This window comes from Cnephaeus nilssonii, assembly GCF_951640355.1.
Source record: "Cnephaeus nilssonii genome assembly, chromosome: 19".
Lineage (NCBI taxonomy): Eukaryota > Metazoa > Chordata > Mammalia > Chiroptera > Vespertilionidae > Cnephaeus > Cnephaeus nilssonii.
In genome coordinates, this window is record NC_137090.1 from 11,084,456 (window position 1) to 11,108,881 (window position 24,426).

At 51.0% G+C, this 24,426-nt stretch overlaps 1 protein-coding gene across 1 annotated transcript; it reads right to left on the reverse strand.

The window, feature by feature from the left end:
- Positions 1-898: 898 nt before the first annotated feature.
- PHB1 (prohibitin 1) lies at positions 899-11,904 on the reverse strand. Its single transcript, XM_079797334.1, has 7 exons — positions 11,857-11,904; positions 9,657-9,771; positions 7,469-7,630; positions 5,399-5,541; positions 5,113-5,229; positions 2,813-2,908; positions 899-1,265 (listed from the first exon to the last, which is right to left on the reverse strand). The coding sequence occupies exons 2-7, from the start codon at positions 9,742-9,744 to the stop codon at positions 1,053-1,055; spliced, it is 819 nt and encodes a 272-aa protein (XP_079653460.1). The 5' UTR covers positions 9,745-9,771; positions 11,857-11,904; the 3' UTR covers positions 899-1,052.
- Between the last annotated feature and the right edge of the window lie 12,522 nt (positions 11,905-24,426).

Below are 24,426 nucleotides of genomic sequence, written 5' to 3' on the forward strand. Positions count from 1 at the left end.
CATTTTCTGCCTTGCTGGCGATTCTGTCCCAGCTGGCCGTCCCAACATGTGCACACAAAAACTGCGGGAACACTCTGTTCAGACGGCATGGCTCCCACCAACAGAAAAACAATCCCAGGAGACGGAGCTGCGAGGCCTGAATGTCATTTATTGACAGCAGTTTACACACATGGGCTTTCTCCCCGAGGCCGTTCCTTCAGAGCGCAGGCACCGAGCCCTGGACGAGGGCGGTCTCGGAGCAGAGCCAGGAGCGCAGCACGCACGTCCCTGGCAGGCACGCCCAGCCCTGCCCGGCAGGATGCAATCCTTCAGATGGAATCCCGCCGGCATGTGAGACCCACGGTGGGGGTGGAGAGGAAGTCTTCCACGGGACTCACAGCTCGGTCCAGGCCTCCTCTCCCCCGAGCCGAGTCCCTCTCAGCTGCAGCAGCCCCAGGGGCAGCGCATCCAGCCCACCCACCTGCACAGGGCGGATCCTTCCATCCACGCCGTGCGCACACCTGCTTCCGCTGGCCTGAGTGAGAGAGAATCAGCCTGATGGTAAGAGACAGACCGCTTCCTCTCTGACCCGCCCGGCACCTCTTCAGCTGGGTCTGCGCAGGAACGGCTGGAAAACGGAGGCCTTGTGCTGGGTTCAGCCGTGTGGCGTCTTCAAACCCTGGTCAACGTAGGGCTGCAGGCTACCGGCTTACTCGGGCTGCCCACTGCGCTTCCCCAGCCCATCGCGCACACGACCCCGCCTTCCTTCTGCCAACTGCCGCTGCCACGGCTGGAGCTCCCGCAGCCCCAAGACAGGAGTCACGCTCGTCTGCACGGGCACTTGGCAACGGTGGGGAGGGAGGTGGATGAAGCAAGTGGGTGCGAATGAGAACAAAAGAGTTTCGTCTGATAAGAGTAATTAGAGATCTGAAGTGATTTTACTTTTATTTCCTTCACGTTAAGCCAATCATGAAATCTCACAGTGATTCTGGGGCAGGGGCAGAAGGAAGGCGATGTTAAGAATCCTCGGGGCTGGGGCCCACGGGGCCGAGCAGGTGCGGGCAGGGCAGGCCTCACTGGGGAAGCTGCAGGAGCACGGACTGCCCGGCCGGCAGGTAGGTGATGTTCCGAGAGCGGGAGAGCTGGTAGGCGATGTCCTCCGCGGCTTCCAGCTTGCGCAGCTCTATCAGGCCGTCGCCCGCAGTAGCGAGCGAGTTTGCGATCAGCTCGGCAGCTTTGGAGTCGCCCTCCGCAGAGATGATGGCTGCCTTCTTCTGCTGCTCGGCCTGAGACAGGGAGGAGGGGAGAGACCAAGGTCACACCTCAGGGCGCTGGAGGGCAGGCCATAGCCTTGAAGGCCCGGGTTGGGCACCCTCACTGATTCCCCAAGGAACTCTGGGTATTTGCCGCCTCCTCCTCCGGATGGAGTCAACAAGCACTGTGAGCCACCCAATCCTCTCCTGTCCTGGACCACCTACTTCTCATCACTTTAGGGATACACTGTCGGCTGCATGAACAACTGTCTTTTTCCAAAGTCTTCATTATTAATAGCAATCTAGTCCGGCCACGCTACTCTGAGCCGGAGCATCCCAGGCCCAGGAAACAGGAGAGAACGTTAGAATCAATGCGCAGGCTCCTCTTTCCCTCCAGTCCCAGGCCAAAGTGGCTTTCTCCAAAACCAGCGTCACTAAGCTGGAGAAGCAGGCGTGTGGCGCTCCTTTGAGCTGCCAGGAACCCAGGCACCCAGGATGAGGTCTCCTAGGCCCGCCATACTCCTATCAATAGGACTGCTATTTGCAATGCACGACCAATAAAATGAACACAATTTGGAAACTGCTAGGCTCTGTGACTACTCACTCAACAAATGTTTACGGAGCACCTAGTATCTCCAGGCACATGTCTAAGACTCTGGAGATAGGCTGTTTATATAAGTAAAAAAAAAGTTCCTGCTCACAGAGTTTACATTCTCTGAAATTAAATGCTTGCCACCCATATGTCCCTCTTCTCCCTCATTTCCAGGCCTAAGGGGTGTTGGATTAGAACAATTTTCAACCTTTTTCATCTCATGACACACATAAACTAACCACTCAAATTCTATGGCACACCTAAAAACGTATTTTTTGGTGATCTGACAAAAAAAAAGAAAAAAAAGAAAGTATAATTTTGATTCATTCACACCAGATGGCTATTGTGTTGGCTGTCATCATTTTCTTATTTGACAATCTAAGGGAAAAGGGGTCAGGGCCCCGACTAAACAGCCAGGCATTGCGTGTTTTAGACTCTGCGGTCCGCTGCTCGGAGATCGCTGGTTTAGAATGCCAATGCCAGAGAACGAGTGGTGGGAAGAAATAAATACACCTTTGCAGAGACCAGGAAGACCGGGCTGTTATGCAAATACACTGTGTCCCATCACACTCTGACACATCTGGATGGACTTAGCGTTTAAACAAACCCGGTGACGATAGAGCATCTGGTGCAACATTTGATCCTTTTCGCTGTCAGCTTTCACTGTGTAACTATGGTTAAAAATGACCTCTCAGCGAAGCTGAAAATATTCCAGGAGAAAAACCTTTTTATTTGTAGAAAGTGTTTTTGATCTTAGGGAAGTGGAGGAAAAAATGGCCCTTCGGTGACTGGGGAGCATAACTTGACTTATCCCTGACGAGCCCCCAAAGACTCTGGAACCAATTGCGGGAGCTCGGTCCCTTCCATCCCTTCCCGTGGTCCCGGAAGGAGAGATGACAGGTGATGAATTTCCAGGCCACCCAGCAAACGGGGAGGCCGAGCGCAGGAGAAAGGGGGAGAGGCTCCTGCCATCTGGCCGAACGCTCACCTTTTCCACCACAAATCTGGCCCTTTCCGCTTCCTGCTGGGCCACCTGTTTGGCTTCTACTGCTTCTGTGAACTCCTTCCCGAAGGTCAGATGCGTCTAGAGGGAGGGAGGGAGCGCCAGATGAGGCGGTGTAATTGCTCAGACAGCGTGGCTGCGAGGCCCTGCGGCCGCCGGAGGGAAAGGCCGGGAATGGCTCTAGCAGCTGGAGGCTTCGCGAGCCAGATCCCCCTTCCCCCTCCATCGCTGCGTCCAAGCTACGTCACACCCCGAACCCTCGGCTGCCCACTGCTCCCGTACATCACGCTGCCACCCTCAGTGCGGCCCTCTCCAGTGGAAAACGGCCCACAGGCACGGACGGGATCTACTCAACGGACCACCTCCCTAGAGAAGGAGACCTGTGGGCCCCAGGACCCCCACCATGACCAGTGCCCTTCGAAGGCCCTTTGAAGCCCCCGGGGAGGCCAGGTGGAGCCCGAGAGGGAGGATGCGGCTGGTTCTCAGGGATCCGAGGGCCTGCTGCTCCGCGCTTATGGGCTAACCAGCCCCCTTCCGTCTCACAGCACCTCCACCACCGAACAGGAAGAGGATGGGAGACCGTGGAACGCACATCAGGGTGTTCCCTGTGTGAGCGCTCTGGGGAAGGGTTTAAAAGAGAGGGAAGGCAGCTAAAGCCATTGCTTAGGAAGAAGGTTTAACGTTCGGATTATCCAGATATTCCCTAAGAACATAAATAACCGAGACTTGGCTGAAGTGACTGTCTCTACTGATGGTGCAAACAGAGGGAACAGATCTCAGACTGCCTAGTGACGAGGCTAGAAATGACTTATTTATCAACTTTTTTATGAAAAAGGAAGAAATCAAGGGAAAAGTAGCATTGGTTTTGCTATCAAATTCTACTGGTTTTATTTCCTCCTCCACTCTCCCAACCTCTGCTTTTTTTTTTTTTTTTTTTAAAGCAGAAGTAACTCAACTTTCCTCCTGGAGAGTCCATCCTAGTCTCACTGCCTTCCAGAACTGTTAGCACTCCTGACTCTTACGCTGCAGCTGTTCTACTTTGCCTGCTCCGTTTCTGGACTCTTGGTCAACGTTTGGGGAGGAAAACGCAATCCTGAGAGATGAGAAATGAAATGTGCAATTAAGGAATAAATTTTCTTTCTGAAAGGGCCAGCTGAGGGCAGCCAATTCCCCATGAAATCTAATTTTCTTCTCACACCTCTTAGATATGGTTTCTTGTGGTCAGCCCACATTTCCCCAGAATGGAGCATGTGGTTAAAGTTTAACAAAAGGCCAAGCTTCTCCTTGGGTTTTTACTGAGCATTTTCTCACAGCCGAGGCGTCCAGGTTAACGGTAAGTGGGAGAGCCTGAGGAATTACTAGTCAGAGGAGCCAAATGGCTGCAGCTTGGAATCTTGCCAGTAGAGGGAGCCCACGGGCCCTTCCAGGGCGGGCAATGGATGCAAGGTGGGGCCGGGCGGAGCCAGGCCCTGCAGCCAGCAAGCACCCGGTGTTGGAGTGTGATGTTTAAACAGCTGCACAGATGCTGAGGGGGAAATGTTGCTTTTGCCTAGCGATGCACAGGAGAACCGAACAGGAAACACTACCTCACTACCTGAACAAATCACTCCAAATGGTTTTTCCCACGAATCTAGAAACATGACCCTCCTCCATCTGAAATGCTATCCCGCCTGTATTGCTTTCTGCCTGTATTGCTTTCCGTCTGACTTACGGCGTTTGGCGTATATAAATACACAGATATGCAGTCTCAGGCCTCGGAGACGTCCCTCACACCCATACCCGGCTTTGGGGAGCAGAACCCTTCGTTTACACTCTATCACCTTTCACTGGGGGTTCCCAGAGCTCACGTCACTGAGCTTCAGACCCTAGGTGTGCTGGGAAATTCCCACGCGTCAGGCTGGGAGGTCCGCGCTAGGGAGAAAGACGATCCGAGTGTTCTCTGGTCTCACCAGGCAGTTTCCTCCTGTGTCCACGGTCAACAAGGCACCACTTCCTGGGGAGCTCGCACAGCCAGTCACAGTTTGGGGTGGTGAAAAAGCTCGTGGTTAGGTTACCCCCATGGGCAGCACCAGAAGTCAAAAGAAACGTGTGTGGCCGGGGTGAGGGAAGAACCGTCGCTGAAAACAAGCCCAAGGAGAGGACCTCACACGGCAAGAAGTTCCCATGCTTTCAAGTCTCACGTCTAGGAACGTGGAAGGCAGGACCTAACAGCGTCTCCCCAGAAATGGAGCCAGGCACCCCAGCACGCACCGGGCCCCTCCCTGCAGGCTCCGCAAGGATCTTACCAAGGACACGTCATCCAGGATGAGCCCGAAGGTCGCGGCTCGCTCCGTCAGGTCGTCGCTCACCTGCCTGGACACCAGCTCTCTCTGGGTGATGAGTTCTCCAGCGTCAAAGCGAGCCTGGTTCCCGGGGAGGGCACAGCAGCCGGTCAGGATGATGAGGGAGCGGAAAAGGAACCAGAAAACTACCAGCCACATCCCAACCCCCCCACTGCCAAGCGCTTCCTGCCCCTCCGTGATCTCTTGGGGGCCACACTCTTCGCCCGGGGCTCAGGCCCGGTCCACTCACCACCACCGACTTGAGGATCTCTGTGGTGATGGACGGCAGCACGCGCTCGTCATAGTCCTCTCCGATGCTGGTGAAGATGCGGGGGAGCTGGCTAGCGACCGGGCGGAAGAGGATACGCAGGGTGATGTTGACATTCTGTAAATCTTCGGGCAGGGAGGGGGAAAATGCTGGACTTAAAAAATGAAACTCACAGTGGCCTTCTAGAGGGCCTCCTACCCCCAACGTGCTACAAATTATCAGGAGAGTTGCTAATCCTAGGGGGCATGGCGCAAAGGTGGCTGGGTTTCTTGGTAGAGAACCCAGCAGAGCACCAGTGAGGAGCCTCTTAAAGGCGTCTGTGTGTCCTGAATGCCCCCGGATATAAGCAACAGGTGCTATGGGGTGTGCGGCACACGGAATGTGTCAGAAAGCAGGGCAATGCTAAGAATTCTAGGGCGAGGCCTGTCCGAGGCCTGGTGCACGTGACCCAGGCCAGGAGCAGGTTTGGAGGGGTGACCGGGGGCTCGGCAGAAATAGTCCACTTTGGACCGAACCAATAGTCCACAGGCCTGGGCCGCAGTCCCCCTCTGCTGGTTACTGATTATCCGACTTCGCTAAGCTTTAGCCAACCTCAACTTAGTTCTCTAAGAACAGGGATGATTTCATCTGACTTCCAGGCACGCTGAAGGAAACGGACAGAGAAGACATACTAACGCGCGGTCAAACGCAACAGAGGTAAGAGGCCAGAATCATCTGCAGCCCACCTCTCCTTCCCCAGGCAAAGGGCCAGGGAGGGAAACACACCTGCCCCTGCCCAGCCGGGCCTGCGCAGAGCTGACGCACGGTCCCAGCCGGCTTGCAGTCAACAAGAATACGGACCAGGCACCCCTGAGACAGTCGAACCAGGCGAGAGAAGGGGGACATGCAGAACACAAGCCCCTGGTCTCTGGAAGTCTCTACCAACAGTTTCGAAGCTAGGTACACGAAGAATCCTTAGAATTACTGCAAAACAGCCGAGGAAGAAATCCCCAAGAGGTGGGAAGTTGAGACCTAGGCTTTTAAGTTCAAGTTCTATGCGTCTCCTTGAACCCCACCGACCTCTGATTTTCTCTGTGGTAATAGGCAAGCCAAGCCCTCACCGGAGGCTCCTTCCTCTCCCTGGCCAGGAGCTAGGGACAGACGATGCCCTACCGGTTTACCCTCCGTCCTCTGCCCGACACGCCGCTCACTCTAAATCCCAGTTCGGATGGAAGCTCCTCGCAGGAGCCTGGCCAACCACTGGTGGGGCCAGCCGCTCTCCTCTCTGCTCCCGGCACACCGCCTAACCTTGGCTCCGGTACTCACTGCACTATACCTGTCTGTTCACATCTCTGTCTCCCTAGCTACAGAACGAAGGCCCTGCTTTAGTCATCTTTGAACTAGCCCCAGCCCCTACCCAGCAAAGCCAGGCACAGTCATAGCAAGCACACATCAGCTGAGGAAGGCATCGAGTGTGACCCCAACACCCACGTGCCCCTCTCTCTCCTCCCGCTGTGTGGAAGCGTGGCTGCTGAGCTGGCACCTGCTACTCCACATACTGCCTGCGCACCTCTATGAACAGGATGGGGGAGAACAGGGGTGGCAATCCGTTTTAGGCTCCGACTGCAGAGCCCATGGCGTGTCGGACACCAGGAGACAGCTCCCAGGGACGTGGGCCTCCGCCTGAGAGGGAACACGGGAGGCCAGCACCGCCGCACACAGAGGCCTCGGAACGTCAGGCCAAGGGTGAGCCGGCTGCGAGGGCAAACAGAGCCGCCAGATGGGTTTATACCGGGATTCTGGGGAACAAGAGCCAACGGGAAGGGTCAACGGAGGGAGCAAGGGCACCCTCCGATTTCTCTCAAATTGGATCACAATGCCACTCCTGAAACAGATCTTTGTGTTTCTTTAAATGTGTGCAGTTGTCTGTGTGTGCCCTAAGTATGTATTTCTTGCTGTGAATCAGGTACACGCTCCAGGGAAAAGATGCTAGGAATTCTTATGTGAAGTTCAACCTCTTCTGGATCCACAGTACCCCTTCCACCCTCTCCCGAACCCACAGGCGAGACTCACCTTTGCTACCTGTGATGACTGGCACGTTACGGGGTCGCGAGCGGCAGTCGAAGATGATCGGTTTCTGTACCCAGGGGATGAGGAAGTGAGTCCCCTCCCCCACCACGATGTCCTGCACGCCACGGAACCGGTCGAAGATGACAGCTCTGTGCCCAGCATCCACTAGGAGGGAGGATGACGACGGGTCAGGAAATTCCTCTCACCCGTTCACCGAAAGAGTCACGCCCTGGCAAGGGTCTTGGTGCTTTCTGTTCATGTCTTAAGTCTCCCCTCTCCTGCTCCACCTTCCCGCACTTCTGGTCTCCAGGGGCTTCTAACAGCTACAAATCTAAGCAATCACTCCCTGTCCCATGTGTCTCCCCAAGGACCTGGCTAATGGGTCCTCAGCATCCTTTCTCCTTGAAACAATTGGCTGCTGATTTTCTGATTAACCACCCCATCCCCAAACTCCCATCAACACATTTCCAGAAATCACCTCCCAAACGTCTAAAACTCCCCCAAGTCTTCACTGTTATCACAGTTCATCCTGGTTCCAATTTACCTCGTGTTCCCAGAAGCAGCACCCCCACTATGAGAACCCCAAAATCCAGGTGTCCCTCTTTCTTTCCAAAAGCTTCTTCTTTTCTAAGGTTTTGAGGGGTTGTAGAGCTGTCTTGTTGAGAAACTGGTGATGGTGATCACTGTCTAATTATTCAGGGATGAATGGCCAAAAAGATCAGAGTGGCCCTAGCTGGTCGCTCAGTGGTTAGAGCATCGGCCCACAGACTGAACGGTTGCGGGTTCAATTCTGGTCAAGGGCACCTACTTCAGTTGCAGGATCAAGCCCCAGTGCCCCAGGACACGTGCAGGAGGCAACCAATCGATGTGTCTCTCTCTCTCTCTCTCTCCCCCTTCCACTCTCTCTAAAGATCAATGAAGAAAATATCCTCAGGTGAGGATTCATAAAACACGGACTCTGACCAAACAACAAACAACAAACCAAAACGATCAGAGGGTAAAGCTGTGCCATGTAAGCCAAGCAGGCTTTCCTGAGCTGCTGCTTTATGGTCATTATCGCTGGTCCAAATGTCTCCACTCTGAAATGAACCCTCCTCTTGTCGGACATCACCTACGTCACACACGAGGTGAGTCCATCTCCTGCTGCCTGCCAACAGTGAAGGTCAGAGAAATCACAGTTGGAGGGGGTCCTAGTTCTGTGGTCGGCAAACTGCGGCTCGCGAGCCACATGCGGCTCTTTGGCCCCTTGAGTGTGGCTCTTCCACAAAATGCCACGGCCTGGGCGAGTCCATTTTGAAGAAGTGGCGTTGGGCCAAAACCGGTTTGGCTCAGTGGATAGAGCATTGGCCTGCGAACTGAAGGGTTCCAGGTTCGATTCCGGTCAAGGGCATGTACCTTAGTTGCGGGCACATCCCCAGTGGGGGGTGTGCAGGAGGCAGCTGATCGATGTTTCTCTCTCATCGATGTTTCTAACTCTCTATCCCTCTCTCTTCCTCTCTGTAAAAGATCAATAAAATATATATTTTTAAGAAGTGGCGTTGGAAGAAGTTTAAGTTTAAAAAACTTGGCTCTCAAAAGAAATTTCAATCGTTGTACTGTTGATGTTTGGCTCTGTTGACTAATGAGTTTGCCTACCACCGGCCTCGTTCAATCCCACTGCTGGACCAGCGAGGAAGCTGTTTGTGCCTCAGGTCCGCCAGCGAAGTGGAAGAACAGCCAGCTCACCCCCCGCCGCCCTGTTCAAGGCTGGGCCGCGCATCTCAAAGGCGTCATCTCTGCAGTGACCCAGCTGCAGCCGAGCTCCTGCTCAGCACAAGGTCACGGCGGGCCGACAGCTCCTGCTGCGTCTTCCCGCGGGCAGGAGAGAACAAATGAGCTCTCCGTTTCAGCGAGACGGCGACATCCTGGCCGTCCGCTGCAGCATCTGGGGGTGCAGCACTGCTTCACATGAACAAGCGCAGCTGGAAACATCCAACCGGCAAGCAGACGGGGAGGCTCCCTGGGAAGAAAGGCTCCGGGAGAACCTCTGGCTAAAGGACAGGGGCTCTGACCACAACATAACCATATGGTGTGGGCCGGCAGGAGGTGAGCCAGCTCGGTCACCCACACATTCACATTCGGCAGCGCTGCCACCTGGGGTGTCCCGTGGGCTGTGCCGACCAACAGAAACCCTCCAGCCAAGGAGCCTCACCGTTGTACAAGGCCGAGTTCACCACGCCTCCCGCAACGGCCAAGGCCAGGCCAAACTTGCCAATGGATTCAAACAGCTTGGCAGCCATGTCTCCTTCTGCTGGCCCCGCTCACACCTAAGAGGGTAAACACAAAACAAGTAAAACGACTTGCTCCCCAAATCCTCAGAGAGAGCGCGCTCTCTGCCACACAATATTCACTTCTCAAGCTGGCGATGGACTCCCCATTCCTGGAAAACGGACGCATCAACTCCCCTGCTTAAGAAGAGGGGTCTGGAGCACTTGGTTAACACATGGGACTAAGGCATGTGCTCGGTGCCCACAGGGAACCTGGCACCACACTAAACCACCCTCCCATCTTCCGGACAAACAGACCCCGAGAGAGGCTGCGTGGCTGGTTCTGTGCAATTTTGGTTTAGGAAAATAACTCAAAGTGAGACAGGCCTGTAAGCCAGGACAAGTGAAATAGGGAAACTGAGGTAGATAGCTAAACAAATTGACAGAGCAATTTGCAAGATACAGAAGGCCACCTCCCTAGAAATAACATCGAGGCCTCAGTTGTATTTCAGCTCCAGACCCAGAAAAGCAGCAAAACCAGGTGGGCGATACCAGGGCCAGCTGCAATGACTAAGGACCCCCGCCCTGGAACTGACCAATCAGTGACCACCACGATCCTGAAGGAGCACACCGAGAAAACGGATGAATATTCTGTTAAAACCCTCCCCTGATACTTCCCCTAAGACAGTGGTTGGCAAACTGCGGCTCGCGAGCCACATGCGGCTCTTTGGCCCGTTGAGTGTGGCTCTTCCACAAAATGCCACGTACCTTAATTAAGTTAATAACAATGTACCTACTTATATAGTTTCAGTTTAAAAAATTTGGCTCTCAAAAGAAATTTCAATTGTTGTACTGTTGATATTTGGCTCTGATGACTAATGAGTTTGCCGACCACTGCCCTAAGATACTTGCCTGCGAGAGAGAAATAAAAGCCTCAAGACAAAGGACCCAGCACATGCTCTCCTTCTGGGGAGCAGCCCCCACCATTCCCTTTCTGCTCTTCTCCCCCCACAGGCATGCATCTTCTGAACCCTAGAGGACCCCACAAGGCTTGCAACCAGGGGAGCAATGGGCAGCAGCCCCTCATCCCAGGCTAACCCCTGTACCTGATCCCAGACCCCCTTTTCCCTGACTTCCCAGAGAGCTAGGGCAGCCCAGTCTAGGCTCTCCTGTTGCTTCTTCTAAGCTAAGCCCTTTCTCGTTCTACTGTCCCCAGCTTTAATCAATGTTCCCTCATAGTCACCTGGACTCATGCTGGGATATTTCTTTCTGCACAAAGTCAAGAACCCACACAGTATGGGCTGGTCCTAGGCAGACTGGCCCAGGGTCAGGTCCTCTTTCCGGGAACTAAAGAATGTGCTACATAGTGATTCCCACAGCAAAAAGAGCGATCGCTAACCTTTGTATCGGAAGATCTTCTGGTGGCAATTTACTTAACCCTCACACCAACCCCTATGAAGTAGATTATTACAGATGAGGAAACTGAGGCACGCCGTGAGGTTACACGAGGAGCCCAGGATCACACAGCTCTTAAGTGGCAGAACCAGGATCAGGACCTACAGGTCGAATTCTAGAAGGCACAGCTCAACTCCTCACCACACGGCTTTTCAACAGCAGCTATTAAGAATGACCTGTTACGGAAGCAAGAGCTGGATGACATCCTGGAACCAACATAACAAAGAATAAGCGGGCAGGTGGGGCTGAGCCGGTGGGGCTGAGCCGGTGGCGGGAGCACGCCGGACCTAACAGAAGCCGCTCCCAGCACTGAACTTCTCAACGCTCCGCCCCACGGTCGCCATCCACTTCAGTCTCAAACCCTCCCTCTTTCCTTCCAGGCCAAAGCTCCCGAGACTACCCTGATCGCTCCTCGGGCATTTAAATATTCCTCTCCCAATGCCAGGACGCCCAGCCCTGACCACTCAGCCTGTCCATTTCTTACTGCTTCTGGATTATTCTTCACCCTGCCCCCATACACGCCTCCCTTACTCTACGCAACTCCAGGCTCATCCTGGGCTCACCCCGTACCCCCTTCCCGCGAGGCGAGCCCACGCATACACGCCGTTCTCCCAAAGTGCAAACGGGGGTGCAGAGAGGGACTGCAGAGCTGCCCAGAAGCGGACCACAGCCGTACCCCTCCATTCTCACCTGCTTCTACTCTGACCTCCACAAGGCTTCCCCAGCCACACATACTGCGCACGCGCCAGGCAGCTCCTCCTCTTCCCCGCCCTCCTTCCAAGATCCGCGCCTCCGATTGGCCGGGAATAGCGCTGTGCATTCTGGGAAGGGTGGCTTTCCGCCTTGTCTTGGTTTCTGGGCTCTCAGCAGATGAACTACAATTCCCAAAAAGCCATGCAACGGCTGACCCACGCTGAAAAGCCTTTTCTCTTTCGTGTTAAACGCCGAGAGGCTGCCGCAAAGCCTTTCGGGGGCTGTAGTTTCTTGGGGGATGAATGCACGTGCCTTTTGATGCTAGGACCTCCTGGTAGATGATGGGCCTTGTAAAAAGTAGCTAGGTCTGCAGCTAGTGGCAGGGCTGGGCTGGGAAAATATACAGCTGATGGAAGCATGGGTGGGCACCTTGGGGAAACTTGTGGTGAAATAACTGTTGGGGTGAGAGACCTTGAAGGAAAACAAGAGGTGATCTTCATTCCACAGCCCTGCCTGGAAACGTCCTAAGAGTCCTGGAACATTGATTACCAGAACCATAAAGAACCTTAGGCCCTGAGGGATGTGGCTCAGTTGGTTGAGCGTCATCTGGTGCACGAAAAGGTCCCCAGTTGGCACATACCCAGGCTGCAGGCTCCATCCCTGGTCAGGGCACATACAGGAGGCAACTGATAGATGTTTCTCTCTCTCTCTCTCTCTCTCTCTCTCTCTCTCCTCTCCTCTTCTCTCTCTCTCTCTCTCTCTCTCTCTCTCTCTCTCTCTCTCTCTCTCTCCTCTCTCTCTCTCTCTCTCTCTCTCTCTCTCTCTCCTCCCCCCCTCTCTCTCCCCCTACCTTCTGTATTCTATTTTTGTCCATTGACCCATGATGAACATTATAGTAACCCTCCCACACACACAGGATACAATCTAAAATTAGGTACTGCATTCATTTCTCATGTCTCTCTAGTCTCCTTTAATGCAAAAAAACTTCCTCAGTCATCCTGTCTTTTATTACATTAAAAAGAAAAAGAAGAAGGATGTTGTTCATTTGGCGTTTGTCTGATGGTTCCTCATGATTAGATTCAGGTTTGGCATTCTTAGCTGGGATACTAACTAAGTGGTGTATGGGCACTAAATTTTTATGAAACCTGGTACATTTCTGGATTCTAGTAGGATTAGATTCTTTCAACTTCTTTTTCCGGTATTTCTCTCCTCTTCTCTCTGTCCCCTTCTTTGTCCCCATTTGGCACAGTCAAATAATCAGAGATATCAAAGGCAGCATTCTTCAGGTGATAGGAGTTTGCCCTAACCAACTGCATTTTTTCCTCTCACTACTAGAATGCAAACTATAATAGCTGAAAGTTTAATTCTATTCTCAGAACATAGAACACTGCTTGACACACAGTGGACACGCAACAAGTATTTGTAGAATGAATGAATAATGAAGGGAGTGAAATTAGTTGGTTAGGCCAGAAAATAACAGGCTGTTCTGGAATCCCACAAGAATGGCCTTAGTATTGTTTGCTTCTATTCTAATCTCACTAGCAGGAATGCTGAAAAACTAATTTTTGTATAATGTTTTATCATTTTAGAGTATCCTACTTGAGCATCATTACAATCCATTGTCCCTATTTTACAGTTAAGGGTGTTGAGGTTCAGAGGCTAAATGGCTTATTCATGGTCACTCATCTAGTTAGAGCTAGACTGGACTGGAACACAGGTCTTCTAGGTTTAAGCCTTATATTCGTTAAACTTTCCTCACATTGTGTCCTGGGAAGCAATGACAATGGGAAAGCTCATGTGACATGAGGACATTGTGTGGACCTATGCTAGTTGTAAGTCGAGAGATGGGGAAATGAATAAGAATAATGATGAGGGAATTTGGGGATAATTGAATTGTCATGAGGCAAAGATTAGGGGTAGAGCAGTATTGTTGCAGCAGCCTTAGGAATGAGTCCAGTCCATTGCTACATAGAGCATTTTCTCCGTCAGCCCATTTCCCCAGTCACAGGTGTGAAGATTAAGTATAAGAACAAATATATCTTGAACACTGTGGGCCAGTTGCTTCATAAATACATAATCTTACTTAACCTTATTTTCATATCACCATTTTGGAAATGAACAAATGAAGATTCAGAAAAGTCAAGCAAATAGCTTACAGTCACACAGCTGATAAATGGCAGATAGGTAATACTGTAGCCTGTACTTTCCCCAGCTGTGGGAATGGGTAATCTGTAAGTAATATGCAAACAAAGGTTGATTCTATTCCTACCTCAATGCCAACATGGGTAGGGTGGGAACTAAAGCAAACCATTATAGAAAGACATCTCTTTTTCTTCCTTTATTTAACACACATATATTGGAGCCTTATCATGTCTCAGATATTACTTTTTAGATTATTGGGTATATGTGTGAGTCATAAGGGACTTTTTGTTTTTTGTTTTTAATTTTTTATTGATTTCAGAGAGAGGAAGGGAGAGGGATAGAGAGGTAGAAACATCATCAATTGGCTGCCTCCTGCATGCCCCCTACTGGGGATCAAGCTCGAAACCCAAGTATGTGCTCTGACCGGGAATGGAACCATGATCTCCTGGTTCATGGGTCAATGCTCAACCACTGAACCACTCTCACTGGACCAGTAAGGGTGGTTTTGACTGCAAGTAACAAACTCAAATGGCTTAAGTAATAAGAAATTACATCAAACTAGAGGCCCGGAGCACGAAATTCGTGCACACGGGAGGGGGGTCCCTCAGCCTGGCCTGCGCCCTCTTGTAGTCCAGGAGCCTTTGGGGGATGTCCAACTGACAGCTTAGGCAGTCAGACATCCTTAGCGCTGCCGTGGAGGTGGGAGAGGCTCCTGCCACTGCTGCTGCATTCACCAGCCGTGAGCCTGGCTCAGGGCTTCTGGCTGAGCGGCGTTCCCCCTGTGGGAGCGTACTGACCACCAGGGGGCAGCTCCTGCATTGGGTGGCTTCCCCCTGGTGGTCAGTGCGTGTCACAGCCACCGGTCGTTTTGCTGTTTAGTCGATTTGCATATTAGCCTTTTATCATATAGGATAATAAATCCCAGGGTAGGGCAGTTTTGGGGTTTTGGTTAATTTAGTGGCTCAACAAGGCCATCCATGATGCAGAGTCTTTCCATCTTTAACTCTGCCATCTTCAGGTATTGACTTTTGTCCTCATAATGGTCCCCTAAAGGTCACAAGATGACTGCAGAAGGTCCAGGCTTAATGTTCTCCCACCACATTCACCAAAGGCCAGAAGGCAGGAAAAGGGCATGTTACATTTTGGGTCCCCTTATCAGAGCTAGGTAAAGTTTCCCAGAAACACCCACCAGACATCCCCTTATGTGTTGTTGAGCAGAGTGTCATCATCTTTCCATTTCTGACCATTGGCAAAAGAAGGACATTGCCTTGTTGGAACTGAACACATCAAGAGTCAACCTTTGGGATTGGGGAGGGACCTGGCTTCTCCTAAACCACATGACTGCCTAAACCATAACAAATCAAAATGGTGTTTTGTTAGCAAGGAACAGGATGGAAAGAATGGATGTTGGAATTGCAACCAACAGAGTCAGCCACCAGGGGTCTATTTTGGACCAGCTGGTCAGTGAGGCCTCTATGAGGAGATGACGGTTAAGGTAAGATCTAAAGCAGTGAGACGTGGAAAAGGTTGGGTGGGGTGGGAGGAGAGCACTCAAGAGGGAACAGCACATACATGTCAACACAGCTAAGGCACAACTGATCGATCTGGCCAGAAAAGAGACAAGGATCCCCTTTTAGATTCAGACAGTTTATCACTTACATAGACACCGAAGAGGGAAGAGTAATCCAAAGTGCCAGCTCCTGTTGGCCCAGGTGTGGGGCGACATGGAATCAGATGGGCCAGATGAGAGCTGCACAGATGTTAGCACTTCCTGTTGCGGAGAAGCCAAGGTCCCGTGGCAGCTAAGCAGCATTACAGTTTGCAACTATGTCCTCAGTGGGGTGAGGACAGAGGCTTTTCCTTAAAGCCTCAGACCCTTTGAGAACCCGGAGGCTTGAGAAACGTCTCACAGCAACTTTCCTGGTCCACGGGAAGTGAAGGGGAAATGGCCGTGCAGCAGCTCTCACGAGGCCCTCTCACAGGTGTTCTGCCAAGACTTACTAGCAGATTCAGCTGGGGTTCCAGCCTTGCCTAAGTGGGCTGTGCGAAGATGTGTAGGGTTGCCAGGTGGAGCCATTTCCCTACAATGCAAAGACCTTGAGGCAGGCCAGAACTTGGTCCATTGAAGGAACTGAATGAAGATGAATGTGGCCAAAGCACAATGGATGGATGAGAGAGTTACAGAGGATTGCAGTAGTGAAACCAGCAAATGCCGGATGTTGCAGGCCTTGCTAAAAAGTTTTAAGTGTAGTGAGAAGCCCCTGAAAGTTTCTAAGCACGAGAGTGGATAATTCCTCCCTGGGGAAAACAACCAACCCCACAGAAAAACCGACAGATCCTGGTCGTTGGAAATCCCCAATGAAAGAGCCCAGGAAGGTCACTCTAGGTCAGTGGTCGGCAAACTCATTAGTCAGCAGAGCCAAATACCAACAGTACAACGATTGAAATTTCTTTTGAGAGCCGAAAACCGACTTCTGCGCATGGGCCACGAAGTTTCAATCACACTGTACGTGCGCGCCCGCACGTGGTATTTTGTGGAAGAGCCACACTCAAGGGGCCAAAGAGCCGCATGTGGCTCGCGAGCCGCAGTTTGCCGACCACTGCTCTAGTGCAATGGTTCTTACATTTTTTGACCTTAGGACTCCTTTATATTCTTAAAAGCTATTAATTAACCCCAAAGAGCTTTTAAAACATGGAATATATATATATAGTATATTCACAATTAAAGTGAGAAATTTAAAATATCTACTTACTCATTTAAAAATAACAATCATAAACTCATTATGTGTTAATATGGTTTTATGAAAAATAACTATGGTTTCCTCAACATAAATATTTAGTGGGAAGAGTGGCATGTTTTATACCTTTGCCAATCTCGGGTCCTTCGTCCATTCTGTGTGCTGTCACAGGTCATGTAGCCTGTGGAAAACTCTACTGCACACTCAAGAGAGAACGAGAGTGAAAAACGAAAGTAATGATTTAGTAGTACCATCAAAATAATTTCTTAAGATATATTTTTATTGGTTTCATAGATGAAAGGGGAGAGAGGGGAAGACAGAAACATCAGAGAATCATTGATCGGCTGCCTCCTGCATGCCCCACACTGGGGATAGAGCCCATAATCTGGGCATGTGCCCTAACCAGGAATCAAACTGTGACCTCCTGGTTCATAGGTCAATGCTTAACCACTGAGCCACGCTAGCTGGGCCCATCAAGATAATGTTGACTTTAAGGGTTACCTGGGCCACTTGTGGAGACCCATTACCTTAGAGTCAAACCCACCACAGGACAAGGACTCATGCACTCATGCACACAAAGCTTCCGACCAGCTTTTCAGTGCTTGTGTTGCTTGGGATACTAATTAGAGCAAGGTTAAGTTGCTGTACCAAGATCCCAAAATACAGAAAGAAAAGATAGAAATTAACTTCTCTTTGTTCCACAGGTCATTTATAGACCACTTTCCTTCCATTTCATTGGCTTGCCGTCCCTTAAAAGATTGTCTTCATCTAGCCATGGGCCATCTGGGTTCCAGCTTGCAGGGAGGGAAAACGGAGGAAACCCAGGGCAGCAATTTCGTTTTAAGCAAACAAGGCAGAAGCAGCACATAAATTCCACTCTATTTTATTGGTTAAAACGTGGTTACATGACCTCATCTAATCACAGAAGAGGCTGGAGAATGTATTCCTTAGCTGGGCAGCCAAGTAGGCAGAAATAAAGGGTTTGGGGACTAACCAGCGGTCTGCAGCGCCTCACTCTCACATACGGACAATCAGACAAGGGACAGAAGTCTGTGGTATGCACTGGAATACTATTCAGCAATGAGAAGAAATTGCTGACACAAGTCGCACTATGAAGGAATCTCAAAACCATTATTCTGAATGAAAGAAGCCAGACACAAAGAGGAAGAATTACATGGTTATATGATTATACTAGAGGCCCGGTGCATGAAAATTCATGCACTGGATGGGGGGACCCTCAGCCCGGCCTGCCCCCTTTCACAGTCTGGGAGCCCTCAGGGGTGGGAGGCGACTTGGCAATCAGGGGAAGGCGACGCCCCCATCACACCTCTGCTGCTGCCACTGCCAGCAGCACAAGCCTCTGCCAGCCCTGGTTACCTGAGCCTCTGGCCGGCCCTGGGCGTCTTGGGGGCTGAGGGGACTGGGGGACTCTGGAGGCAGGTGCGCGGAGCGGCTGGGCCCTCCTGGGGATGGGCCTGGTCTTACCACACACCTGCCACCCCAGCAGGGCTGAGGGGACTGGACGCCACCATCTTGTGGCTGTGGGTGCTGCCATCTTTGAGGGCGGGACATTCAATTAGCATATTCCCTCCTTATTGGCTGTGGGCGCCACCATCTTTGAGGGCGGGGCAGTCAATTAGCATATTCCTTCTTTATTAGATAGGATGATTTTATTTAAATGAAACCCAAGAAAAAACAAATTTAACCCATAGTGTCAGAAGGCAGATTGGTGGGTGCTTGGGACCAGGATATGGTGGTGATTGATGGCAAAGGGGCTCAAAAAGAATTTTCTTTTGAGGGCGTGAGAATTTTCTATATCTTGGTTATTGTGGTGGTTACATGGGTGTAATGATTTATTAAGTTTTATCTAAATACACACCTAAGTAGGTTCATTTTATTGCATGTAAACTATACCTAAGTAACGTGGTTGTTTTTTTTTAAAAAAAAAAAAAAAACACGAAGTAGAGGAATAGCTCCTAAGAGCAGAGGTTTTTGTCTTTATTCACTGCCATATCCCTATCACCTAGAACAGTGTGTGGCACACAGCTGATTCTGCATAAATATTTGTTGAACGAATTATTGAAAACATAAAAAAGCTCTCGGAGATTAAATTGCGATATAAACTTTAAAATAAAAATTCAACAGAGGGACTGGGAGATAAAATTGCTCCCAGAAAAGAAAACAAAAGGATAAAGAGATGGGGATAATAGAAGAGAAAAGCTTAGAGAGTCAATTCAGTTCTGACAGCCTGTGAATAGGAGTTGCAGAAAATAAGAACAGAGGAGGAAGATATGATAAAATAGACAGCAATGAACTGAAGGACCTGGCATTCGAATTAAAAGATGGCCCCAAGTAGAACATAATGAATGAACAAGACTGACAGCAAGAACCATCATCACGAACCTTCAGAACAACGAGGGCAGAAAGAAGAGTCTAAATGCTCTAGAGAGAAAAGAGCTGGGATCAGATGGCATGGACTTCTCACCAGCCCCAACTGCCCCTTAGCGTACAATGAGCCATACTTTCAAATTCCAGGAGAAGCTGGTCTGCTCCCTAGGATTCTGTACCCAGCCAATTGACCAAGTGAGATGCTAGAATAAAGACATTTTCAGAACACAACGTCTCAAAAACTTTACCTCCCATGGACCATTTCTCAGGAAGCTACTTAAGGATAAGCTGCAGAAAAAGAGAAAAAAAAAAAAAAAGAGGGGAAAATTTAAAGAGAAGACATAGTATTCAGGAAACAGAAGGTCCGACTGTGAGCGGCAACAGGGATCTCCAGAATGACGGTCCAGGGGGCTTGTGGGAGCCCACAAGGCGCTCGGACCAGATGGGAGCAGGAGAAAGCACGGACTCAGGAAGGATGTTGCAAAGGAAAAAAAAAATTATGGTTTGAAAATACTGAGAGGAGATTTTAATTTCTGTCAGAGATATGTGGAACTCATTAGCAATAAGTAGATAGAAAACTAAGCAAAATTTAAAAAAGAGAGAGACAACTTTAATTCCGGGGGAAATGATGTTATTTCAAGATAGGAAATAGTGTCATGGTGTACAACGTGGCTCAGCTGTGAACAATGGTTCCATAGGCATAACAATATAAGCACTTAATGATCTCGTAAATATGTTCGCAGCTCTATCGGGGAGATGAGGGAAGAGAGAGCTGATGTGTTTGTGTCTGAGCTAAATCTCCATCTTCCATAACAGGAAGAAAATAAATAATATTTGCAGCTATTCAGTGAATAGTCGTATAAGCAGATGATTTACTAGTTGAAACCTGGTGGGAGATGCTGAAATAAATAGGAGAATTGAAAGTGTGGGTCTCTGGGGCCAGGAATTGGAGTGAGGAGGGAAGGGGCAGGGCCTTCTGTTTGTCTTTAAAGGCCTTCCGGAACTCTTCGAGTTCTTTAACTACGTACATATAGATGAAAATAAAAATTAACGGGTGAAGCAAGAAGGAGGGTACAAAGGAGAAGGCATATACAAGACTATTCGACGAAAGTTGTCTCCCCTCAGCCCGCCACCCAACACACGTGGAGTGTGGGAGACACTGTCCTGGGCGTCTCAGGGCCTCAAGCCTGTGGTTACGTCCACAGGGGCCACCTCGGCAGGGGCCTAGGTCCGTGGTCGCCAAACTGCGGCTCGCGAGCCACATGCGGCTCTTTGGCCCCTTGAGTGTGGCTCTTCCACAAAATACCACGGCCTGGGCGAGTCTATTTTGAAGAAGTGGCGTTAGAAGAAGTTTAAGCTAAAAAAATTTGGCTCTCAAAAGAAATTTCAATCGTTGTGCTGTTGATATTTGGCTCTGTTGACTAATGAGTTTGCCGACCACTGGCCTAGGCAGACCAGTCATTCATGTGTTGGCTCCCTTCCTTCAACACAACTACTGCCAAGTTGCTCTGTGCCCAGCCCGGTGCTGGTGACATGCTCAGAGAAAAGCGACAAAGGCATGGTTCTTGCCTCCCAGGGTCTCCTGGACTTCAGGGTCGAATGCGTGACACATCGAGGGCAGAGTCTGTTGGAGGGGAAAGAGGGAGAATGAATATTGTGTCTGAGTCAGTCCCGTGAACCCATTCTCTCAAGGTCTCCAAGCCTGAGTCCCAGCCAAACCTGTCTCTGAAGTGTCACAGCTCGTGTAAAGGGGGCACCTCCGTTGTAGGGAAAACACCCAAACCTGAGAATCAGGAGGCCTGGGGGGTAGCCCCAACTTTGTCATTCTTGCCAATTCTGTGACCTTGAGCAACGCATTTATTTCCATTTTCTCCGCTGCTCAGTGGGCATGTGGGAGCACACCTCTCCGGTTCAGAGTGGCGCACAAAAGCCCCTCCCGGCTCACGCAAGCTTGGGTTGCTGTTACAATGACACCCGGCCCCGCCCTGTCCCCAGGCAGGACGCCTTCCTCACACAGGAGCCTCGTCGTCGTCTTGCTTCCTCAGAATTGCAGTCCCAGCCAGGAGTGAGGGAAATATTTCACCCTAATTGGATGCCACACACAACTAACGCTTCACACGGAAAAGAAAGGGAAAGGAGGAAAAGGCATGAAAATCGCACCACCTCCCCCGCCCCAGGATTGATGAATAAGCAAAAATCTTCAGCTTCTGAAAGACCACGTGGAAGAAGAAACAGATGGTGTCCTGGCTGTGCTGAGGAAGCCCGAGGAGGGCTCTGACTCACCTCTGCCCTCCAAGAAGGGGGGGAGGGGCAGAGAAAGGATGGTGAGGCGGCTGGAAGCAGGGGGGATGGGGGCTAGTAGAGACCCCAACAGAAATCTGGTCCTGGGAGGTGTTCCCCCATCCCAGCAGAAGCCTGGAAGCACCTGGCACCAGCCACACAGTCTTCTTGATGAGCTGAACACGAGAGGTTCAAGGAGTGTAGACTCCCTGTCCTGCGAGCATGAGGGAGGGGGAGGGGACCGTTAAGCTCCCAGGATGGCAGCGTGGGCTGCTAGTTCCCGCAGACACTTGTTGGGAACCCAGTACACACACACCAGGCGCTGTACCAGACCCTGAGGGAACCAAGGTGAAGTTGGCATGGTTCTGGCCCTGGAGGAGCTCTCAGCTTGACAACGAGCATTTGGACATACCGGGGTGGGATGTGGCTCCCACCTCATCGTAAGCCGTGGAAACACATCAGTCATGGCCCAGGAGTGTGGTCTGGAGAAGAGGCCGTCTTGCTGGGGTCAGGCTTCAGCTATGGTGAGAGCATGTATCTCCTACAGGGGGAGGATTTGTCTGGGAGACTGGTCAGAGGGAACTGAGGTACCATGCTCCAGGGACTCGGACTCACAGCGGGCCTGGGAGCAAGAGTAATAATGCTCCTTCTGGCCGCTAGGAGGAGCCAGTGTCCTCGAGTGGACTGCAGGGCGGTGCTCTCTAGGGAGGGGCAGGGAGCACTCTGTAGGTGGGAAGGATAAGTGTCAGAGGGCATCCGGGTCTCCTCCCCCAACCCCCAAACAACTCCCCTTTGACTCTGGGCTGTCTCTTTGTCGCACACGTGGTGGTGGTGGTGGGGAGTGGGTTACAGGTTCCATGGAAATAGGCAGATTGTGCGTAAATCTAAAACAAATGTATACTCACCTGCCCAACCCAGAGCATGAGCAATGTAGGGGGGTCATTTTGCCAGGTCATTTTACCCATCTGACCCTCAGTTTCCCCACCTGTGAGATGGTTTCTGAGGCCGTCTGCTACGTTTAAGCAAGGATTCCACGACCACGACCACGAGGACCCTGCGGTCCCCCGGTCCCTAACTCTGCCCTTGGCTTTTTCTGCAGGTGCACTCCAGCCCCTGCCCCAATGCAGAAACATTCCTCTGGGATGGGGGAGGTTGTAAGGGGCAGGATCTCTGGGAGACCGTCAAGACCCATGCCTCTCTCTCATTCCACAATTCATTCCCCAGCACAGACCGCGTTCCCAGCTCTCCACCAGACCGCTCCCCCTGCACATCTCTAAGGCACTGCCCCCTCACACACCCCGACTCCATGCTGCTCTTCTTCTGGGGCTGCCCATCTGAGGGGTGGCCCCACCACCCTCCCAAGCACCCAAGCCTGAATCTAGGTATCAACTTCAACCCCTCTCTTCTCACACGTCTCTTTTTCAAAAAGTCCAGACAGGCTTACCTCTCCCTCTCCCTCTCCCTCCACCGCGGCCCTGGTTCAGGCCTGCATTATTTCTTTCCGGAACCGGTTGGTCTCTCTGACTCCAGTCTGTCCTCTCTCTAATCTATCATCTATCTGTGCTGCTGCCAAAGAGCTCTTTCTAAAACACAAATCCGATTATGCACATCTCTGCTTTAAAATCTTGGCCGTAGCCTTGTGGCCAAAGATAAATCCAAAGTCCTAATGAGGCTTCCAAGTCCATTCACGATCCAACCCTTGCTTCCTAGCCCAAGCTCATTTCCCAGCATGCTCCTTGGTTCATCCATACCACACGCCTTCCTAACCCCGGATAAGCCCAGGTCCTTTGGGGGTTATTGCCTTTGCAAACATGGCCCCCTCAGCCAAGAATTTCCACCCTGACTTTTGGTTGGTGAACTGGGACTCCTCCTTGAGCTCAAAGCAGTGAAGCCTTTCCCAGGAACCCCAGGCAGGGTTCCCACCACACTTACGTTTCTGTGATCTGTCCCTCACTAGGCTGCATTTAGTGCTGTATCTCCATATCTCATCAATGCTTAATGTGCGCACGAATTCAGGACACAGATTCGAATGAATGAATGAATAAATATATGAATGGCCTGGGAAATTGCACACTGCTTCCCTCTTTCTCCACTGGAGCCCATTGAGCAAAGGAAAGACAGGAGTTGGTAGGAGAGCAGGCGGGGGGAGGGGAGGGGAGGGAGGCCAGACCAGCCAAGGTCTTGAGGACCAAAATAAGAAATCTGGATTTTAATTTTCTTTTACTGGATCTCCCGTACACCAGCTTAATCAGTTAGCTCATTCTCCTCAGAGAGTGAAGCAGCAGCAGCATCCTTGTCGTTGTCATCATCCGATTTGTTTTCGGTTTGTGTTTGTGTGTTGCTGTTTTTTTGTTTGTTTGTTTGTTTTTTTGGTCTCTCTCTTCACACACAATGAGAACCCACAAATATTTATCTCATGCGGATCTTCTGCCCTCTCTGCTTTTACTTGCAGAGAAGAATTTGAGTTTCCTTCTGGAAGCTCTGAGCCGTCTTCGGAGGCTTTCAGGCCAGGGAGTGACATGATGTGATTTTCATTTTATGGAGATTGCTGTGTCTTCTCTGTGGAGAATGCACGGGAGGGGACAAAGTCGAGCTGGGAGACCAGACAGAGGCTGCTGAAGTGGCACAAACGAGAGATGGCGTCGGCGGGAGGGGTGGCCGCGGAGACAGCGGAAGGCGACGGGTGGGCCTAGTTTAGGAGGGAGGGCGGACCAGATCGGCTGGTGTCTAAGAGGTGAGGAGCGAGAGAGAAAGGGACCTCAGCGGTGACAGTTCCAGGATTTCTATGGAGAAGGGTTTGGGGGGCCGTCATTCTTTGGAAGTGGGGCGAGGGAACTTGCCTAAAAGCTGTGTGCAAAGCAAGCACACTGTTATTTAGACTGTATTCCTTTTTTTTTTTTTTTAATGTTTTTTTTTAATTGATTTTTAGAGAGAGAGGAAGGGAGAGGGAAACATCAATGATGAGACATAACCATCGATCAGCTGCCTCCTGCAACCCCCTACTGGGGATCGAGCCCAC